We start from the raw sequence: 19,544 nt of genomic DNA, 5'->3' as shown, positions 1-19,544 counted from the left end.
GGGACGAGTCATTTGGGGCCTTGCATTGCCTTCCAGCCATTTAATAAAAGCCCGAGGCCTAACCCAGTTTACACTACCCTGCACCGATTTCCCAAGCTAAATAGGTACGGGATAACATAGGCTATTGTGCCTGTGCCAACTGTAGGTGCATTGATAGACGTAATTTCCATGCTTCCAAGATATAGGTTGAGACCTTTGTCACAATGTATTTCTCATCTGAACGCATACATAGCGCTTCCGCCTCCTTGCACTTCCTAACTCCGGAAGTTCTGAAAAGTGGACGAAGGTACAATTTACGGAGTCTGAGCGTAAAGTGGCATAGTAAAAGGAAGTGGGAAAGTGTTTCCGGACCACCATGAAGGCATGGACAACATTCTAAACTACTCGGAGGAGCGGATTGCCATCTGTTGACCACCGCTGTCACTGGTAGTGTGCCCATACGGAATTTAAAGTAGAGAGCCCTTTTTTCCTCCGGATAAATACTGTCTATGAATAATGCTGGTTTAAGCTCTTGGTTAAACAAAATATACCGCTTGAATAAAGGGCTAAATGACTCGCACATAATCTCTGTCTTTCGCTCCCAATATGCCTTTTTTATGACAGCTAGACTAGGCCTTCCGATTTTTTCTGGATGGAGCCAAAAGTCATCCTGGCCAATAGCAGCCAGGATAGTTGAGATATGTTTGAACCAGGGCAGTTTCCGATGGTTTTGCAGCTTCATGATATCCTTAAGTACGTCTCTGAATGGTTTAAGAGCCTCTTTTGTCCAAATACGGATCCAGTATCTTACTGGAGCCAGAGCAATGTAGTCCTCAACCTTTCTCATCTGTAGATCAATTCTTATTGCGTTCATTGGTGTAGCATTACCTAGACAAAGTAATTGGCGTAAAAATTTGTTCTCGGTTACTTGTATTGATGGAATCTTTCTGAATCCCCAGATCTCTGCGCTGTAAAGTGCTGCGGCTCTTGCTTTTGTTTTGTATGCAAGCAGTGCGGAGCTCACGGAGTGATTGCCTGTAGCCTTTGCAAATCTGAGTACTGCTCCGGCTTGTTGGGCCAAGGAAATTCTGCTTTTGTAGATTTGTGGTTTCCATGTCTGTTTTTCATCTAATCTGCAGCCCAGGTAATCATAGGTGGCCACTCGGGCCAAAGGCTTATTATTTACCCTAAAAGTCGATTGCAACGTCTGTTTTTGGTTGAGAATCATAAACTTTGTTTTCCCCTCATTGATTACCATGCTCCTTGAGGTACAGAAAGATTTGAAGCCCCTAAGTAGACCATGCATTGCTATCTCTGTTCTTGCCAGTAATACGGCGTCATCAGCAAAGAGCAAGATAGGTATACTTTCATTGGCTAGTTTTGGCACGTCCAGATTTAATTCCTTCAAAACTTGACTTACTTTATTTATATAACAATTGAATAAGGTTGGGGCCAAAACGCAGCCTTGTTTTACACCTCGCTCAATTGGAATTTTGGCCGTATAATCATTTCTCGTAGAATATCTGACCCTGGCAGTGTTTCCTGTATGCAATAGAATTAGCAGCCTTAAGATTTTTCCCTGTATGCCCATGTCCGACAATAGCTGCCATAATGTTTGGCGATTTACGCTGTCGAAGGCTGTTTGGAGATCCACAAAGACCAGGTATAATGGACAGTTTTTAAGGGTGGCGTATTTAGCACAGATCATGTTTAGCTTAAAAAGTTGGTCTGTTGTACTTTGGCCTCTCCTAAAACCAGCTTGGTGTGTTGATATTAAATCTCCGTCCTCTAGCCATTGGTCTAGACGCGACTGAATCAATTTGGCAAAAATCTTTCCAACACTATCAAGCAGTGAGATAGGTCTATAATTGCTCACCATGTCCCGAGGCCCTTTTTTGTGAATTGGAACGATTATTGATTCCTTCCAAGAAGGAGGGATTACCTCGTAATGCCAAACACTGTTGAATAGACGGGCTAGAGCAGGTAACCATAACGTTAGCTGGTTACGGTAAGCATCTGAAGGGATGCCATCTGGGCCTGCAGCCTTATGCGGCTTTTGAAGGAGGATAACTTGTTTAATCTCTTTTTCACTGAATTCCGGTATTAACTTCATTGCACGTGGAATGACGTGGGCTACTTGCGTGGAATTTGTGCTGGAAAATTCGTTAGAGACTAGTGCATTCTGGGTTCCGTTTACCGATCTAAAAAGACAATTTGAAGATGCTGCATGGGTCTTTTGAAGAGGAAATACTTTGCTTAATCTTTGATTTCTGCCTCCCAGCCCTTGAGTGAGGATGTTTGGGTTAATGGTCATCCCTGGTTCTGTCTTGGCCACTTCCTGATACAAGGCAGTAAAGTGCTTTACCCAAAGTTGAGGGTTAATATTCAGTTCTAGGTTTTTCGGGGGGCCTTCGCATCCCCACCTGACTATCTCCCAAAACTTTTTGGGGTTCCCTGCCGTTATTGCTTGCAGTAAAGTTTTCCAAAGTTTATGTGGAAATATCTTCCTTTTGTATCTTAATAATTTTTTGTACTGTTGCCTACATCCATTAAAATGTTGCTCGTTGGAATCATTCAAGTGCCGGTTCTTCAGTGCTTGTGATAAGGTCTTTTTTAGCTTTAAACACTCTTCATCGAACCAGCCCTCCATCATTTTAGGATTGATTTGAGGATGCTTGATCTTTTCCTTTTTTGTTTGCAGTAGCAAATTATTAAAGTTATGCAGGAGGGGTATAGCGTCATTATCTGATGGGTTTAAGAACGTGCTAAGTAATGACAACCAGGTTTGGCTGGGAACACTCATATAAGGTTCATCCTCATTTGACCTTAATATGTTTTTCCTGTTTGGTCTCATAGTTATTGTTAGGCTATTTCCGTTGAATGGAGACTCCGCCTTCCCTGGGCTCGCGTCCGGATGGACTATCTCCATTAGCAGTGGGTCGTGATCACTCTCGATTCTGTCCCTTATTTCCATATCGATGACATAATGCCAGGCTTCGATGTTTATTGCCATATAGTCAATTATGCTTTGCCTTTTTCCAGTTCGAAAGGTAGATTTAAAGGTTTTATCTGACTTTGTTCTCCCATTTAATGTGCGAAGTCCTCCTTCTATTAATGCTTCAAAGATTAATTCTCCTTTCTTGGAGTCATTACAACGTTGGATAAGAGGCGTTGGGATATTCCAAGCATAATCTTCCTCTGCTACTTGTTCGTCCCAGAGGATAGAATGAGGTTTAGTGTTGAAGTCACCACATATCAATAAAAAGGTTTTACAAGGTTGGAGAGAGCGATTGTTCGTGTGACCTGGTACTGGGTTCCTCCGATCCATGGTTCTTTTGTTTAGGATATGTTCTTTAAGGAGCCGCACCCCTGGCATAACTTGAGCCCGGCTGATAGGTGGGACGTACACATTTACTATTTCGAGTGACCATTCCTCGTATTTGACTGCGAGCGTCTGGATTCCCTTGCTTTGTACGGTGTGAGTTACTACGGAGTTCCTCAGTAATGAAGTTCTAATCCAAATACTCAGACCTCCCGAGGGTCTTCCTTTTTTTTGCTTAATTGCAGGTGAGTGGAAGGTGGCAAACCCGTCTAGGTCAATAGCATGAGTAGACCAAGTTTCTTGGAAGCACCTGATGTCTTGTTTTTTAATAAATTCAACCCAGTCTTTATCTTCCATTTTGTTTTTTAAACCTGCTATGTTCCAGCTTAGAATTTTTAATATGGGACTGATTTTATTTTTTATGTTCGAGTTATCCATTTTTTGCTACGAGCTTTTAAATGATTGCTCTTTGCAATTCTGTAACTGTGGGGGATTACCCCTACTGTTTCTAGGGGAATTAGCTACCAGGCAGAACCTCATATTACTCAAGTTTGTTCGTTCAGGGAGTTGTTGTTTGGAGCTGATTGCTCCCTGAAGTATCGAGCCAGAATTGCCTTTTGCCTCTTGCCTACGCATCATGTTTCGGTCTGTAGCTTTTTCAAGAAGTATTGTTGGATATAGTTCTTTTTGCGGAGTACCTATAACAGGATCACTTTTTAGCATGTGCCAATGTTTCTGTAACAATCGTCTTATAGATACATTTGCAGTATTAAAGGTGGTTATAAATCTCACATTTCCAGTATCTTTGTGTTTATCATTTTTCTTTACGCCTGAAAAGTTACCTTTCATATCTGTGGAGAATAACAGTTTGTCCCTGGTACGGGATTCAACTCTTTTAGCAGTTTTTTCTAAAATCTCGCTAGAATATCTCCTCTGTCTTAATCTCTCTATCATATTTTCCTGAACTTTTAAATATTCTTGTTCCTTGCTACAAATCCTTTTAGCTCTCAACAACTCTCCAAAGGGGATATTATTTTTCAACGGCTGTGGATAGTGACTTCTGGCATGTAAGATACTATTCCCTGCTGTGGCTTTCCTGAATAATGTTGTCTCAATTTTATTGCCTACTATATTTACTTTAATATCAAGGAATTCAATTTCTTGTTTTTCAACTTTTCCAGTGAATCTCAAATTACATTCATTAGTATTGATTTCTTTGATAAAATTATTGGCAGTGGTTGAGTCTCCTTTCCAAATTACAAAAATATCATCTATGTACCTAAGCCACATTATAATATTGTCATTCCATTTATCTAACGGGAAGTTGTTTAAAATCTGTTCCTCCCACCAACCCATAAATAAGTTGGCATAACTGGGAGCAAAACAGGTTCCCATTGCTGTACCATTGCTGTACCGCATTGCTGTTCAAATATCTCATTATTGAACTAAAACATATTGTGTTGTAGGCACCATTGTATCATTTTACTCAGCATTTTACTATGATGATAAAAGTTGATGGATCTCATTCTTAAAAAGTACTCAACCGCCTGTACTCCCAAACTATGTGGAATGCTTGTGTATAATGCTGTCACATCTAGTGTCATCAAGAGAAATTCACTTTCCCAACTTACATCAAAAATCCTTCTTAGAAAATCACTACTGTCCTACAGGTAAGAAGATACATTTCTGACTAACGGTTGTAAAAACATGTCTATATACTGTGATACAAATTCAAATAAACTTCCTTTAATAGACACTATGGGTCTCCCTGGTGGTTTAAGTGCATTTTTATGAATCTTTGGTATCAAAAGAACACAGGTAATTTAGGGAAATCTACTTTGAGAAACCCATACTCTTGTTCACTGATGAGACCTCTGTCTCTCCATTGTATCAGTTCTAAATCAAATTGTACTTTTACGTTCTCAACATGCTCCAAATCAATTCTTTTGTAACACTTTGTGTCATTCAACTGTTTATAAGCTTCTTCCATGTATTGCTGTATAGACCAAATTACAATATTTCTTCCTTTATCAGAACCTCTCACAACAATTTCTAAATTCTTAGACAGTTTGTTCAATGTCTTGTAATATCCACTATCCTTTGTTTTTGGTTTTTTCACCAACTGCGCCCTAAGGGTCTTAAGTCCTTTAATTAAAGTGTCTGAAAATTGATCAATCATATCTCCACTAGGTGATGGAACAGTTCTAGACTTAGGCTTGAAGCCTGATGTCCCTTCTCTATCCAAACACACACCCTCTGGATCTAGTCTGCTGATTACTTGTTCTTCATCCAATTTCTCCATGGAACTGTCTTTCAACTCCCATAGATCTCTCATTGACATCACATCTTCAATTAATAAATTGTGACTCTTTTGACTCTCCATGTTTGTGCTTGTCCCTTCAATAATATGTCCCTGTGATAACGCCCTCTTTCTATTAGCTGTATGAATTTATAACAGTTTTAATTTCCGTATAAATAAAAACAGATCTATGCGACTTTGTACATAATCGAAATTGTTGGGTTGGCAGTAAGAGAGGCCTAACAATAGATTACTTTTATCCTCTTGATCTAATGTGATGTTTAACAGATTGACCACCGTTTTATCATCTGTCAATACCGTTTGTTGCTTCGGGTCACTTTTCCTCCTTCGTCGCTCTGCGTTTCTTTTGCCCCCTCGTCTCTTCTGCCTATGTCTCTTCCTCTTGCTCTGGTTCCTCCCCTCCAGGGTCTGTGGTTTGTTCTTCGATCTTTCCTTAAAAAATCAAACTCCTCTTGTAATGAAGTATGGATCCTTATTCGTGACGATTCTTCAAAGTCAGTATCAGAACTCTCACTCATCCCTACATTGGATGTCTTCCTCTCAGTACTGTACATTTTACTAACTGACTCCTTCCCTTTTTGTTGTCTCCAATAATTACATTTCCTTGCAAATGTATATATTTGTCCTGTCTCATAATCAAATGCATCTCTGTTAAATTTACGTGACTTTTTTAGAATGATTTCCTCCTCAATTTTGGCTAATCGTTCTTCCATAGCGTTGTTCAATGACTCAACTAGCTTCTTATCAGGAAACGCCTCAACTTGTTTGGTAATGTTATCAATTTTCTCTATTACTCTATATATATATATATATAGTGGGAATCTAGCAAAAAGCTGGCAGATAAAGCGAGTAAGAGAGGAGTATGCTGGGTTGGGGACAGTAAATACATTGTGATGTAGTGTTTGTTAAAGGTGTAAGTCTTCAACTCTCTCCTAAACTGGAGTAGTGTTGAGGCGTTTCTCATGGATACAGGTATGTAGAGCATGGCTTTTAATCATCTCACTTTACCCATAATTTCTTGCCATGTTTTTGATGTTCAGGATTTCGGAAAGACAGCGGCCCACAGCTGGTAGCTGATTACATGGCAAAGAAGTACAATCTGGATGAGCTGGTGACTCACACTTTACCATTTGAGAAGATCAATGAAGGTGTGAAACTCTTGCGCAGTGGAAATTGGTAAGTTGCTGTTCAAGAAAATGTACTGAAAAGTCCACCGTCAGCACACAGCAAGGAAAGACATTCTCAGTGCACATTTATTTGGAGACAGCAGCACCCTCTAAAAATAAAAGTCAACTTTTCTTCATACTGCAAATTGTTTCCTAATGGTACCTACTGCCTAAAATGGTGTGATCCATTGTGAACAGTGTACTTCAAGAGTAATTTAAAGATATAATTATAATTTAAATTTTTGTTTAGCGATTTTTCATGTTCAAAAAGGCTTTATTAAGAACCATGTATTACATTATAAAACAGTTCACAGTACAATATATCATTTATAATAGATACAAAGAAATAAGTATATCTTGCAGTGCAAAGGCAAACTGTCAAATGATTGAAGTAAAGATTAAAAACAAAATGTTAAAACAAGTTTGAATCTTTGAATACAGGGAATAAATAGAAAAGAGGGGAGGGTAAGAGGAAATACAAGACATAAATGTAGAAAACATGTAGAAGCTCATTAATACTTAAAAGCATTTTTAGAGTAATACATTTGAGGACCATAAAGAAAGATTATGAAATATATAGCCTAGCCATTCTAGCAATAAATAATCTGAAAAAGAAGGTATACTGTATAATTTAACATCAGAATTCAATGTGGTTTTGCATTCTCTGATAATATACAATATACAGTTAGTAATGGTTAACACTATTGTTTAAAAAAGTCATAAGAGGTAACCAAAACAAATCACTGTTAGCTCTATAACAACTAGAGGGCTTGAAAGCTCTATCCAATTTATGATGAGAATAAATACTATACCACCAGGCTTTATATGAAATATTGGAAGAAAAGCAAAGCAAGTAAATAATCCAATAGTTTATTTTTAAAAGATGCAGGAGCATCATTAATATCAATTAAACTACCAAGAAATAGGTATACAATTTTAAAAGGAAAATGACTGCGAAAAAGTTCATTGATTTTCTGCCAGACGTTGTGCCGAAAGAAAAGATTATGTGGGCACCAACACAACATGTACATTGAATCACAATTAGGTTTATTACAGGATAAAAAATTTGCATCTGTCCTCTGGGAGAATTTAATCAAAAGGGAAGGAGTAATGTATAAACTGTTGTAAATAAAAAATAGGGTTTTTCTTGTGTTAGCCGCTCCAGATATCTTAGCAATTTCCCCCCACAAAATTATTCCAAAACATACTTTACCAACTAAAACCTACATCTGCTTCCCAAAGTTGTTCTGTTCTGGGTTGGGTCCTTAAAGAATTAACAGGGGGAAGATATTTTTAGCTCAGTGACGTTTTTGGAGTAGAAGGTAAAAGTCCTAAAAAATACAGATCAGAAGAAACTAAAGAATTCATATGGTCCAAGTAAATAAAGACATACAATACTATATTTATCAAAAGTGTAAACTGAGGGTGGAAGAAATTAGAGCCTGTAAAAGACTTCTGAAACTGTGGGAATGCCATTGGTGTATTGTCTTGAAATAAATCAATGACACAAATGATATTCTGATCTCATCAAGACTTCCAGGAAAATGATTTATCTCATTTTGATCAATTTGCTATACCACAAAGGGGAGTGCAAAAAAACATCTTGAGAAGTGTAACCGGGGTAAGAATAAGGTTTTAACAAGAGACAAGTATGTTTGAAAAGTGGAGATGCCATCAAATAAGTAGAAAATGTCAAAGAGATAACCTCCAGTGGTGTAAAACGGAGGAGCAGTGATTGTTCCATTTCAAACCATAATGGAGAGAAAAGGGAGGAACATTTTTAAAGCCTTAAAGCTGCCTGTCATACACTAAAGACTTGATGGTAATGATGGAAATCCAGAAAGTTCACCCCACCTTCCAATTTAGATTTTCTGAATTTAAATCACAGCCAGGGTCTAATCGTAATGCTAATACTTGAGCGAAAAGCTTATATTTGACATTAACATGTGATATAGAGTGATAATTCTTACATAATGTGGGATTTTTACCTTCCTTTGGGATAAGGCAAATAGTAGTCTCCTGAAATGTACCAGTCTGCATACCAGACATAGAGAAACAATGTAAGACTTGTAGCAATTTAGGTATCAGTAGGCCGGAGAAGCTAAGGAGGCATATTTATCAATTTATCAAGGAGGCATATTTATCTATCTTTCAAGCAGTGCAATGCAGCAAGCAACCTTACTGCGCTGTGTGACAGCTAAAGGGTAGGAATGCACTATATGTAATATTATACAGTGCATTCCTGTCTTTTCCTAACACTGGTGCACTTTTGGCTGCATAGCGTCAACACAGGCCCCATTGTGTCATGTTGCAAGGGCGCCTGCATTCTAGGCAGGATTTTATTTGTGCAGAAAGAGACACTTTCCTGCACTAAAGCAATCCTGAGAACCATTTTCCTCTTCTAAGTATGCTGCAGGGTGTGGCGTGAGTGGGGAAAGGGCGACGCAAATCCTTGATAAATATGGGCCCTGCTGTTTTGTCCTTTTTTAGTAGAGAAGGTGCAATAAAAGGCTCCTGAAAAGAGGTATCTATTTCAAGAGCAGAAACGACAAGCTGGGTAGTCCTTATTTTCAGGAACTGTTGTAAATAGGATGTAATATGAGATTACTGGATGAGGCTTCCGGTGTACAAAGATCAGTGAAGAATTTAAACACCTTCAGTATTAGAAACAGAGGCAATATGAGAATGCTGTTTCCTAACTTTGAGATAGTTTGCCAATACTTTCCCTCTTTTGTTATTACCCCCATAGTATTTAGCACTGTTCTCAAGTAATATAGAGGAAGCCTGCTTCGTAGAAATCTAATTGAAATGTAATTTAGCCGTAAGGTTTCTTCAGATTTTGAAGAATAAAATTGGGCCTCTAAAGTTTTAATGTAAGACAATAACTCGGTATGCGATTTATCTTGCATACATTTTTCAGGGAATCAAAATCAATAAAAAATTCCCTTGCAACTGCCTTAAATGTGTTTCATAAAAGCTGTTGGGAGATTTCAAGGATCGTATTAAGATTAAAAAAGCTTAGAGGCAAAGGAGAGAAAGGAAGAAGACGTGCATCTTGAAGTAAAGAATTGTCAAATCTCCATCTGTTTGACTTAAAAGTATCAGGAATCAAGTCTATATCTATGATCAATGGGGCAAAATCTGAAATCACAATGAGACCAATACTACCAGTGACAAGGCATTGTGACACGCCTTTACTCAAAAGTATATATCTAGCCTAGTAAGTGATCCATGAGTGTAAGAGTAGAATGTATCATCTCTAGAGATAGGGTGATATATTCTCCAAGAATCAAGTAGAGTGGTGTGAGATACAGTAGAAAAAATGGCTTGTGCATTTTTTGTGGTATAAATGAAGACTTTTGGTCTAGAAATGGGTCAATAACCTGATTACAGTCTCCTCCCAAAATAAAGTAAGGATCATCATGTTGAAGACACTTTTTGTTTATATTGGGCCAAATATCATAATCTACGTGAGTAGGACCATAAACATTAACCACTGTTATCAGAGTTTTGGTAATCTAGTAAAATATATTTTTCTAATATAAGATATCTACTCCACTTTTCTTATGCATAGAAAGGTTCATCAAGACCGAACCCACCCACTCATGTTTAAGTTTCAAAGCTTCACTTTATGTGAGGTAGGTTTCATGCAATAGAACTATATCAGAATTGTATTTAACAGGTGAAATACAATTCTGTCACTTGAAGAGATTTATTGAACCTTTAACCTTCAATGTTAATACTCTGAATGATGTGGTAAAATAGAAACATAAAATATTAAAATAGTCCTTAAACAGCTTATATATGAATTATAAAAAAGAAAACAGAAGGAATCAGTGGAAGAAATAAGGTATAGGGAGAAGCAAGGTTAGGAGGGAAAAACATAGGAGAGGACCAGAAAAGGAGAGGTAAAAAGGAAAGAAGAAGGAAATAAGATAGAAAAGATAGCGACAGTACATATCGAACAAGTGATGACTGAACTAAAGTACCTTTGTAAGTCAATCAAAAAGAGGCGGGTGGTGACAACACAGAATGAAGATGGCACATCTATGGAGCAAAACAGCCCAACAACGGAGCATAATAACAGAAATGAAGAAAACTGAGAAACAAAGACAAAAAGAGAGAGTTAACATACAAATATTTTATCAGGAAAAACCTAGAAAAAAACAGAACATTATGATATGGAACATCCATAAGAACCGAAACAAAGGAACCAAATGAAACAAATATTAAATACATGTGTGATCAAAAGTCTCAACAATGGGAAGGTCCTGTAGTATTCTTTGTGTCAGATGCATGAGTTTGGAGGAAGAGCCTGTTTCATGGGGTCTTCATACGTTATAGTGTTCTTTTGATATGTCACTTTGAAGGAACAGGGATGAAATAATCCATAGTGTGCACACAAAGAACAAAGCACCAGTCAAAATTTCAGGAACTCTTTTCATCTAGTGACAGTGTCTTTGGAGACATCTTGAGTAATAAAAATCTTTTTTACTGACCAGACTAATTGTTTATTAAATTTTACAGCACTAGATACTATCAAGAGGTCAGTGAATTCCAAAAAGAAAATAATAATTCCTCTAGGTTTGGTAACAATGGATGTAGTAGATGAATGTTGCTGCTCTTTGAAAGTTCAAAAGATGGTAGCAAATCTAAGAATTTTGGTAACAAGATGGCAACAATGGAAATATGATCCTTGCTCTCAAAGCCATCTGACAAATTGTACATATGTAGATTATTTCTTCGATTTCTGTTCTCAAAATCCTCCAATTGGTGCTTTAAAAGAGCAGTTGCCTCCTCCAAGGAAAGAATTTCATTGGTTTCATCTTGGATATTCCTCACTCATTGTTCAACAGAAGATACTCTGGGTTCCATAACTGAAACATTTGTCACCCAGAAGTTGAATTCATTTATTGGAGACAAAGGGTCTGAATACACGTTTCCACAAGTAAAAGTTCCAAAGAGATAGGCTACGACGGTTTCTCCAGTGAAGGAGGGTTATGCTTAAGTCTCTTGTTTGCAGAGGAGGCATTTGGAAGTTCTAATATATTAGAAGAAGATGTGAGGCCATTGTTGAGGAATTGAATAGTAAAAATGCAGAAGGGACAGACCTAGAAGAGGCAGGTGGTAAAGGCTTGATAGATTGTTGCAGTTTTCTGGATTTGCAAATATAAGATAGCTGCCAAAAGTCACCAATTAAGTAAAGCAAATGAATGAGCACTGAAAGATGAATAATTAAAGGGAAGATCATGTTCAACATGGACAGGCATCTCAAAAAGGAAATGGCGAAGTTCCTGTCACTCATTCCACATAGTTCTTGAAAAATAGACATATTACTTCATGGTAAATTGTGCTGCAAAGTACATACTTTAGCATGCCACATGTGGTGCGAGAAAGTCGCTCAACATTGCCACTGGTCCTCTTACAATTCAGACTCTCAGAACTCAGGAGCATGCAGCATAGCAGGAAACAAACTCTTAAGCAGCATGTAAAATTGCCTCCCCTCCTGCACCAGAGAGCCCACATTCTTCTCATGTCCATAACAGAGGTTCCTCACTGACCTTGGTAAGGAAATGGACTCTCCGCTGCAACGTGGAGCTCCGTGATTAGCTGGCCATATTCACCGGTGCCTAAACCACATCCCTCATGTTTAGCGCTTTTAAAGTGGCAAAAAGTTAATTGGAGATTTATAGATTTTTTTTGCTATACATTTGAAAGTTCATTGAGAGTGAGACTACCTCCGTATTGAGTCCAGTGTTTTAACTATCATGCCAGTAAATATGAGACAATATATGATTTTGCAACACAGCTGTTAATAGATCTGTAAAGGTGACCATCGCTTGCAGAGGTGCTCTCATCTGCTTTAGCACTTATACATTTTACGATAATCCTGGTTTGGCTTCAAACATAGGCTTACAGCCAAATATGCAGGAACACCAATTTGGTTTTCTTGTGCATGCCTTGCGTGCTGAAACCTTGTGAATTGTGCATGGGAGAAAGGTCCTTAGGGAAAATGTGGAAGTCTATGTGCAAATACAATTTTCTGGGTTCGTAAACATCAATTCCTGCTTACATTTCTCATTCCTAGGATGAAAACTCATTAGAAGAGCCAAGGAAGAGGAGGATGTTAATAAAATGATGGGTGTGTGTATGTGTGTGTGTGTGTCCGAGAGGAAGGTAGGTGTGAGGTATGGACTCATTTCCAAAACATCAGTCAGAACTCAGAGTGTGAAGATGTTTCTTCTTTAGCTCTGCTACACGCTTGACCCTGTTTCAAGGTTTCTAGTACCTTCTCATCTCATTGGCTGAAGATATAAGGGACTTTAACAATGAAAGGAAGAGATAAAGACCTGTGTGACATAGTGCATGCATGGCAGCTATTGCTACCTGCATTTGTCCCAGCCATTGATGCTGTCTCCTTCCTTTTGGGGCATAGGAAGCCCCTGCCATGCTTGTTTGCCTGGGTGATGGTACCTAGGCCCTTGATTTACTCAGGAGAGAGAGAGCTACTGTTTGCAGCTTAGGGGAAGCATAGTGCCAACCAAAGTGAGGGGATAATAATCACTGTCTCTATTGTGTCATCCAACATTTTTTGTTTTTTTTTCTATAGTTTAGACTTTGTCCCTCATTATGAACTTGGCAGTAAACACAGCTGACCGCCATGCTGACGGCCAACAAAAGACCGCCAGTGGCAGTGGAATGCACACCACCATATAATGATGTCAAAAGAACAAACCTCCAAAGATTTTGCAACCTCCACCCACCGCCAGGGCCAAAGACGGCGGGAACGCAGTACACTTCACCACGCCACCGCCATGCAGACAAATCCTACGCCTCCCAAATAATGATGCACAAATCAGAGGACAGTGAATGTTGAATGACCATTGGCGGTACCAACTGCCACTGCCAGCAATGGGACGCGCCAACACAAATGCACACATTGGCAAGTTTGAAAAGCACACACCTGGCACACTTCCACACCACTATAAAACACACACATACCCACCCCACAATCCTTTGCAACACCAATAGCACAAGAGATATTGACACCACAACACGCATACACTGAACTAACCTCACACAAGTCACACACCAAACCACACAACATTACCCTCACCAACACACCTACAGCACATCACCCACAACACACACCATGGCACCCTCCAAGCACCCCCTCTTCACCGACAAGGACCTAAGGACCATGGTGGACAAAATATTCAGGGTCGAGCCACTCCTATTCGGAGCACAGGTGCAGCAGACTGTCAAGGAGACCGGATCCTCGGGGCTTGCGCATGTTCCAAACATGTCCACCTCTTGGCAGCTCCAAACTCCACTAGTTATATAGCACAGAGTTAAAGAATGGCCAAGTGTGGGAATGGGTTTTGGGTTGGGAACAGTGGGGAAGGAGACCTGTGGAAGCAAGAGTTAAACAACACAATTGCAAGATTAATCACAATGACTTTCAATAAGTTTTGTTTCAAATAAACCCTTATGCTGAAAACATGAATGGCCTAAGTCTTCACTATAACTAGGCCTCAAGAATCTAGGTACCTGGAAATCAAGAAAGGTTATGCAAGGTTTTCTCATGAACATTCCACAATTAACATATTGTATTTTGAACAATAAACTCTCTCCAAAATACTTCTTAGAATAATCTCTGCGTTGTAGCAAGAATCAAACAGCACATGTTTTTTTTCTTTGCATGAATGAACTGTACAAGTACCATGAATAACGCTGCTACGTCACTCTCTGATTAAGAGTTTCAAGACTCAAAGGCTCAGGGGGTATTATGCACTTTAATCAAACTACACATCTAGGTTTCAATGTCTAGAAATGATCGCGCACTCCGCCGATCTGTATTTCAAAAGTTAAACACCAGGAATGAATTGCGCACTCTGTTGCCAATTCGAACATCTAGATTCACATGCAATGAAACGATCGCGCACACTGCCGATCTATGATTCAAGAAGTAAATGGCTGGAATGAATCGCGCACACTGTTGCCGATTCGAAATTCATGATACAAATGCCATAAAATGATCGCGCACACTGCCGATCTGAATGCCAAGAAGTAAATGCCTGGAATGAATTGCGCACACTGTTGCCGATTCGGAATTCACAATACAAATGCCATGAAATGATCGCGCACACTGCCGATCTGAATGCCAAGAAGTAAATGCCTGGAATTAATTGCGCACACTGTTGCCGATTCGGAATTCACGATACAAATGCCATGAAAACAATCGCAAAGGCGATTTCAAGTTTAGGCCCAAAACTCGAGTGTCACTGAAAAACGGAGTCGGGGCCTAACCCAACCTCCGCCTTACCGCCTTGCTTGAAGATCACCAAATAAACGAGGGCAGGCCTGGAAATGACTGGATAGGCCTCCGGGACAGGAGCTCTGGAAAATGCTGCTGCTCTGAACCGGGACCTCTGAATAGTGAGCACGTGGAGCTGGACTGGCTCCCTTATATAGAGCCAAGCCCCGCCCACGAGCCACACCCAATCATGCTGCAAGAAAGGCTTCTAGAAAGTCTTAGAATTAAGGACCACACCCTGTAGTCCTGCAAACAAGCCTTGCAAATGAACAATGAATTTCAAACAGCATTAATGACTTTTTAAGGTAAAAGCTCTGCAATGCAAAAGGTTAACATACTGCATAGAAACATAATGCATGAAATATGCCTTTGCATAAGAACAGGGTTTTTGCATTTACGTCACCCGTAGAGCGCTCACTGTCCTGATGTTGACACAGACACCCTTGGCCAGGAAAATGGAGCTATGGCAGAGGATAGTCAACAAGGTAATGCCGTGGGAAACCATCCACGCACAAGGGATGACATCAGGAAGAGATAGAACGACCTGCGCGGGAAGGTGCGTTCCATGGCATCTAGGCACAACATCGCTGCAAAGACGACTGGTGGTCCCCTGCCTCCTCCCCCCAAATACACCGACTGGGAGAAGAAGGTCTTAGCTATCCTGCACCCGGAGGGCCTCACTGGACTCAATGGACTTGGGTAAGTCAACTACAATACCCTAACAGTCACCACACCTGTAATGCATGTATCACCCCATCCCTCTCACTACCACCATGCCCCATCTCCAACCCAACCCACAACACCCACGCACTCATATCCATGTCACCTGCACGCCCACAATCCCCCATCCAAATCACGATCCGGCCCCCTGTGCACAGTCAGCAACCCATGTTTGTAATGTCAGGAGCACTACAACACCCACAATGCCACACCGCCCTCAATAAATGCATCAAAATTAACATGAAGGGACCCTGCATGCCACAACAGGGGAATACAACCACCAATTACTGCTGACCAGTGCTGACCAGTGCTGCAATTGACAATGAAGTGCAGGACACCCACATTTCTATTCTCTCACACACACGCACCACCACCCTTGCCACCCAGACGGAGATGTCAAGGAGTGCCAGTCCTCCACCTGAAGACTCAGGAGAGTGCAGAGGGATGTCTGGACACAAAGGAAATCCCTGCCCCTTCCCACACCCCTGGACAGTCACCCTCCAGAAGCCCTACCCAGGACACCACTGACACCCCTACCACTCAGCCACCACCATCAGCTCTGGCCCAATGCCCCCACACCAGGTTCTCCAGGCCACGGACTGGCTGCCCACATGTACAGAGGCCCGAGTCTCCACCCACCACCAGACAGGATGATGAAGGACCCAGTGCAAGTGGGGTTGCCAGACCTGTTCATGGGATACAGGCAAAGGGGGCTAGGGCCAGTGAGAGGGGGTGGCCCAAGGGAGTGGACCAGGGGGTGGTCCAAGGAGGGATGCTGCTGGCCAGGAAGCCATTGCTGAAGTCCTGGGAGTATACCACCAGTCCTGCAACAGGATGGGCCAGATCCTGGCCACCTTGGAGGAGATTCAGATGTTGCAGGTAGAACACCACCAGGAGGCCATGTAGCAATGGAAACAGTTCAATGCTACCATGGCCTCCATTGCAGGAGTGCTGCAGGGCCAGACAAACATCCAGCCTGAGTCCTCCACCCACCTGCAGGCCTCTTCCGCTAGCCTTCATCATTTGCAGCAGCTACTGGACTGGTGGCACTGCCAGAGGACTCACAGGACACCAGCACCTCTTCCCCCGCAGCCCAGGTTTCCCCTCGCAAATGTAACCTCAGACCCAGACATCCCACTGAAACACCAGCCAAGGCCAAGACCACCGCCAGGAAGTGACTCTGCCCTGAACTGTCTGCCTTGGTTGCCACTGAGCTACCTTGTTGACATGCCACTACCATCTAACCATCTTCCAATGACCCCACAGAATATACCCCTGTGCTACCAACAGCTGTGCAAATGTACCTGAGTATGTTGTTCACCATGTGCCTACTCCCTTCCACTGTCCCATCACTCATGGATGTTTTGACTTTGAATAAATACACTTCTGCACTCAAAATATCTGTCCTTCATCAATATGAGCAATCAATTGTGAATGTGAATGCATTAGCCAGTTACCATGATAATTCCGCTTTTATTGCAGGAGGGGGTCTAACAGACTGTAGTGTCTAAAGTATGTCACACTGTACATTGCATTGCTTTAACACACATCTGTTTCTTCAGTCATAAAGTTGCCACATCACTGGTAAGGGACATTACAGCACTTACTACATAAGTCACCCTGAAACAATGCAGTAAAGCCATTAGCATAACAGCAAATGTACCTGAGAGTCACTGGAAGTATAGCTAGGTTCTGGAGTTGATGTCTTCCCCCCTCTTCTTCTCCATCACTCTCATCCATCCTCTGGGGTGGCAGGGGTGGTTGGACATCGTTCCCCTCTTCCAGAAGTGGGATAGCTTTAATCACACCAAGTTGTGCAGCATGCAGCAGGCCACCACTCTCTGACACACCTTGTCGGGGACATAGAACAGGGATGCCCCAGAGAGATGCAGGCAACAAAATCTTGCCTTCAGGAGTCCTATGGTCTGCTCTCTCACCCTCCTAATGTGACCATGTGCCTCATCATAATGCCTTTCTGCATCTGTCCTGGGATTTCTCACAGGTGTCAGGAGCCATTACATGTTTGGGTAGCCAGAATCCCCTGGAAAAGTGTGTAAAAGAGAGTTAGAACACAAACTTTGTAGTTGCATACAGCCTGCCTGGCAGGTATGTCACTAATACAGTGTCATTCACACTCACCTATGAGCCAAGCTCTGCCCCCCTGTAGCTGTCCCATCATGTGTGGCACACTGTTGTTTCTCAGGACAAAGGAGTCATGGACTGATCCTGGGAACCTTGCATTGACGTCATATGTACTGATCAGCAGTACACACCAATTGGACATTCATGGAGTGAACGTTTTTACGATTCCTGAACACCTGTTCATGTACTCTTGAGGTTATGAGGGCTATGTGGGTACCATCAATGGCACCTATCACTTGGGGGATATTTGCAAAAGCATAGAATCCAGATTTGATCACGGTGAAATCAGCCCTTTGGGGAACTGGACATAACTTTGCAAGTGTTGCACGAATGCATTCAGGAAATTAGACAGGATGTGGCTTAACATTGGCTGAGATACCCTGGCTGTCATGGCCACTGTTACTTGGAATGAGCCTGTGGCCAAAAAATGCAGCACAGATAGTACCTGCACAGTTGTAGGTATGGCATGGTGATTCCTATTAGCTGGCTTCAGAACAGGCTCCATTTCTCCACAGAGGTCAAGGATTGTTGCTCTATTCAGGCGGTAATTTATGATGTTTCTTTACTCTGTGTATCCCATGCAGGTCAGCGCCCATCAGAAGAGGAGACTGTGGCAAGCCATTGCCAAGGAAGTGGGGCCCTGAGGGGTCTACAACCGGCAGAGCACCCATCGCAGGAAGCAGTGGGAGGACCTGAGGCCCTGGGCCAAGAAGACCGGAGAAGCCCAGCTGGGGAAGGCCTCCCAGCGAAGGAGGAGTGCCTGTCGGACCCTGTCCCCCAAATGGCCCGCATTCTGGCAGTGGCCTATCCGGATTTGGATGGCCGCTTGAAGGCAGCACAACAGCCACAAGGGGGTGAGTGCCAACAATGTTGTGATGCTACTATGAGGAGTGTAGTTAGGTGCTAAGGGGTGCATGCATAGTAGCGCCAGGCACAAAGACAGGTGTGTCCCTGCAGTCCTGCCCCCCACTATATCTGTGGGATAGTGCCTTAGGTAGTTATGGCAAGGTCTATAGGCCTGTGAGGGGTCCCATGTTTGGGCCATTGTTTTTAATGTAGCCTCATGGACTTGCAGATGTGTTGTCTTGGCATTGTCTCTCATTGTTTCACATTGCCAAGGGTATCAGAGTAGAGAGCCAGGATGGGAATGTAGTGCACTGTGGGGTCATGCCTACGAGTCAGGGGCACATTCATATCATATGTTGTGTCTGCTGAGGGTTAGTGCCTGAGATGGGTGTGAGTGTATGTGTCCCAACATGTATATTTATCCTGGAATTGACATACTTCTTTCTTGTTTTGTCCCCCGTGCTCTTGTGTCCTTGTGTACTTTAGCATCATCTGGCGAGGGAGCTGAGGCACCTGCAAGTGGGGATGCTGCAGCCCACGGGACCCATGAGGCAGAGCCCAGCGATGCCAAGGGGACCAGTGGGTTGGAGGGCGAGGGGAGTACCACGGGGAGGCAACTACCACTGGAGGCAGTGACTCCGATACCTCCTCCAGCGGCAGCTCCCTGGTGGTGGCAATCCCTACTGGGCCCACCCATTCTTTGCCATCTTCTGGCACCCACCATACCATTAC

The 19,544-nt window shown here is 41.8% G+C and overlaps 1 protein-coding gene across 1 annotated transcript in view; it reads left to right on the top strand.

The window, feature by feature from the left end:
• The window catches only part of LOC138289760 (alcohol dehydrogenase 1-like), a 510,381-nt gene that overhangs the window by 435,193 nt on the left and 55,644 nt on the right, over window positions 1-19,544 (top strand). Inside the window, exon 8 of the mRNA XM_069230194.1 lies at window positions 6,662-6,797. Within this exon, the coding sequence (XP_069086295.1) occupies window positions 6,662-6,797 (136 nt within the window). The remainder of the gene's footprint in view (window positions 1-6,661; window positions 6,798-19,544) is intronic.

The sequence above is a fragment of the Pleurodeles waltl genome, chromosome 1_1 (genome assembly GCF_031143425.1).
Source record: "Pleurodeles waltl isolate 20211129_DDA chromosome 1_1, aPleWal1.hap1.20221129, whole genome shotgun sequence".
Lineage (NCBI taxonomy): Eukaryota > Metazoa > Chordata > Amphibia > Caudata > Salamandridae > Pleurodeles > Pleurodeles waltl.
This window is presented reverse-complemented; position numbering and strand designations above follow the sequence as displayed.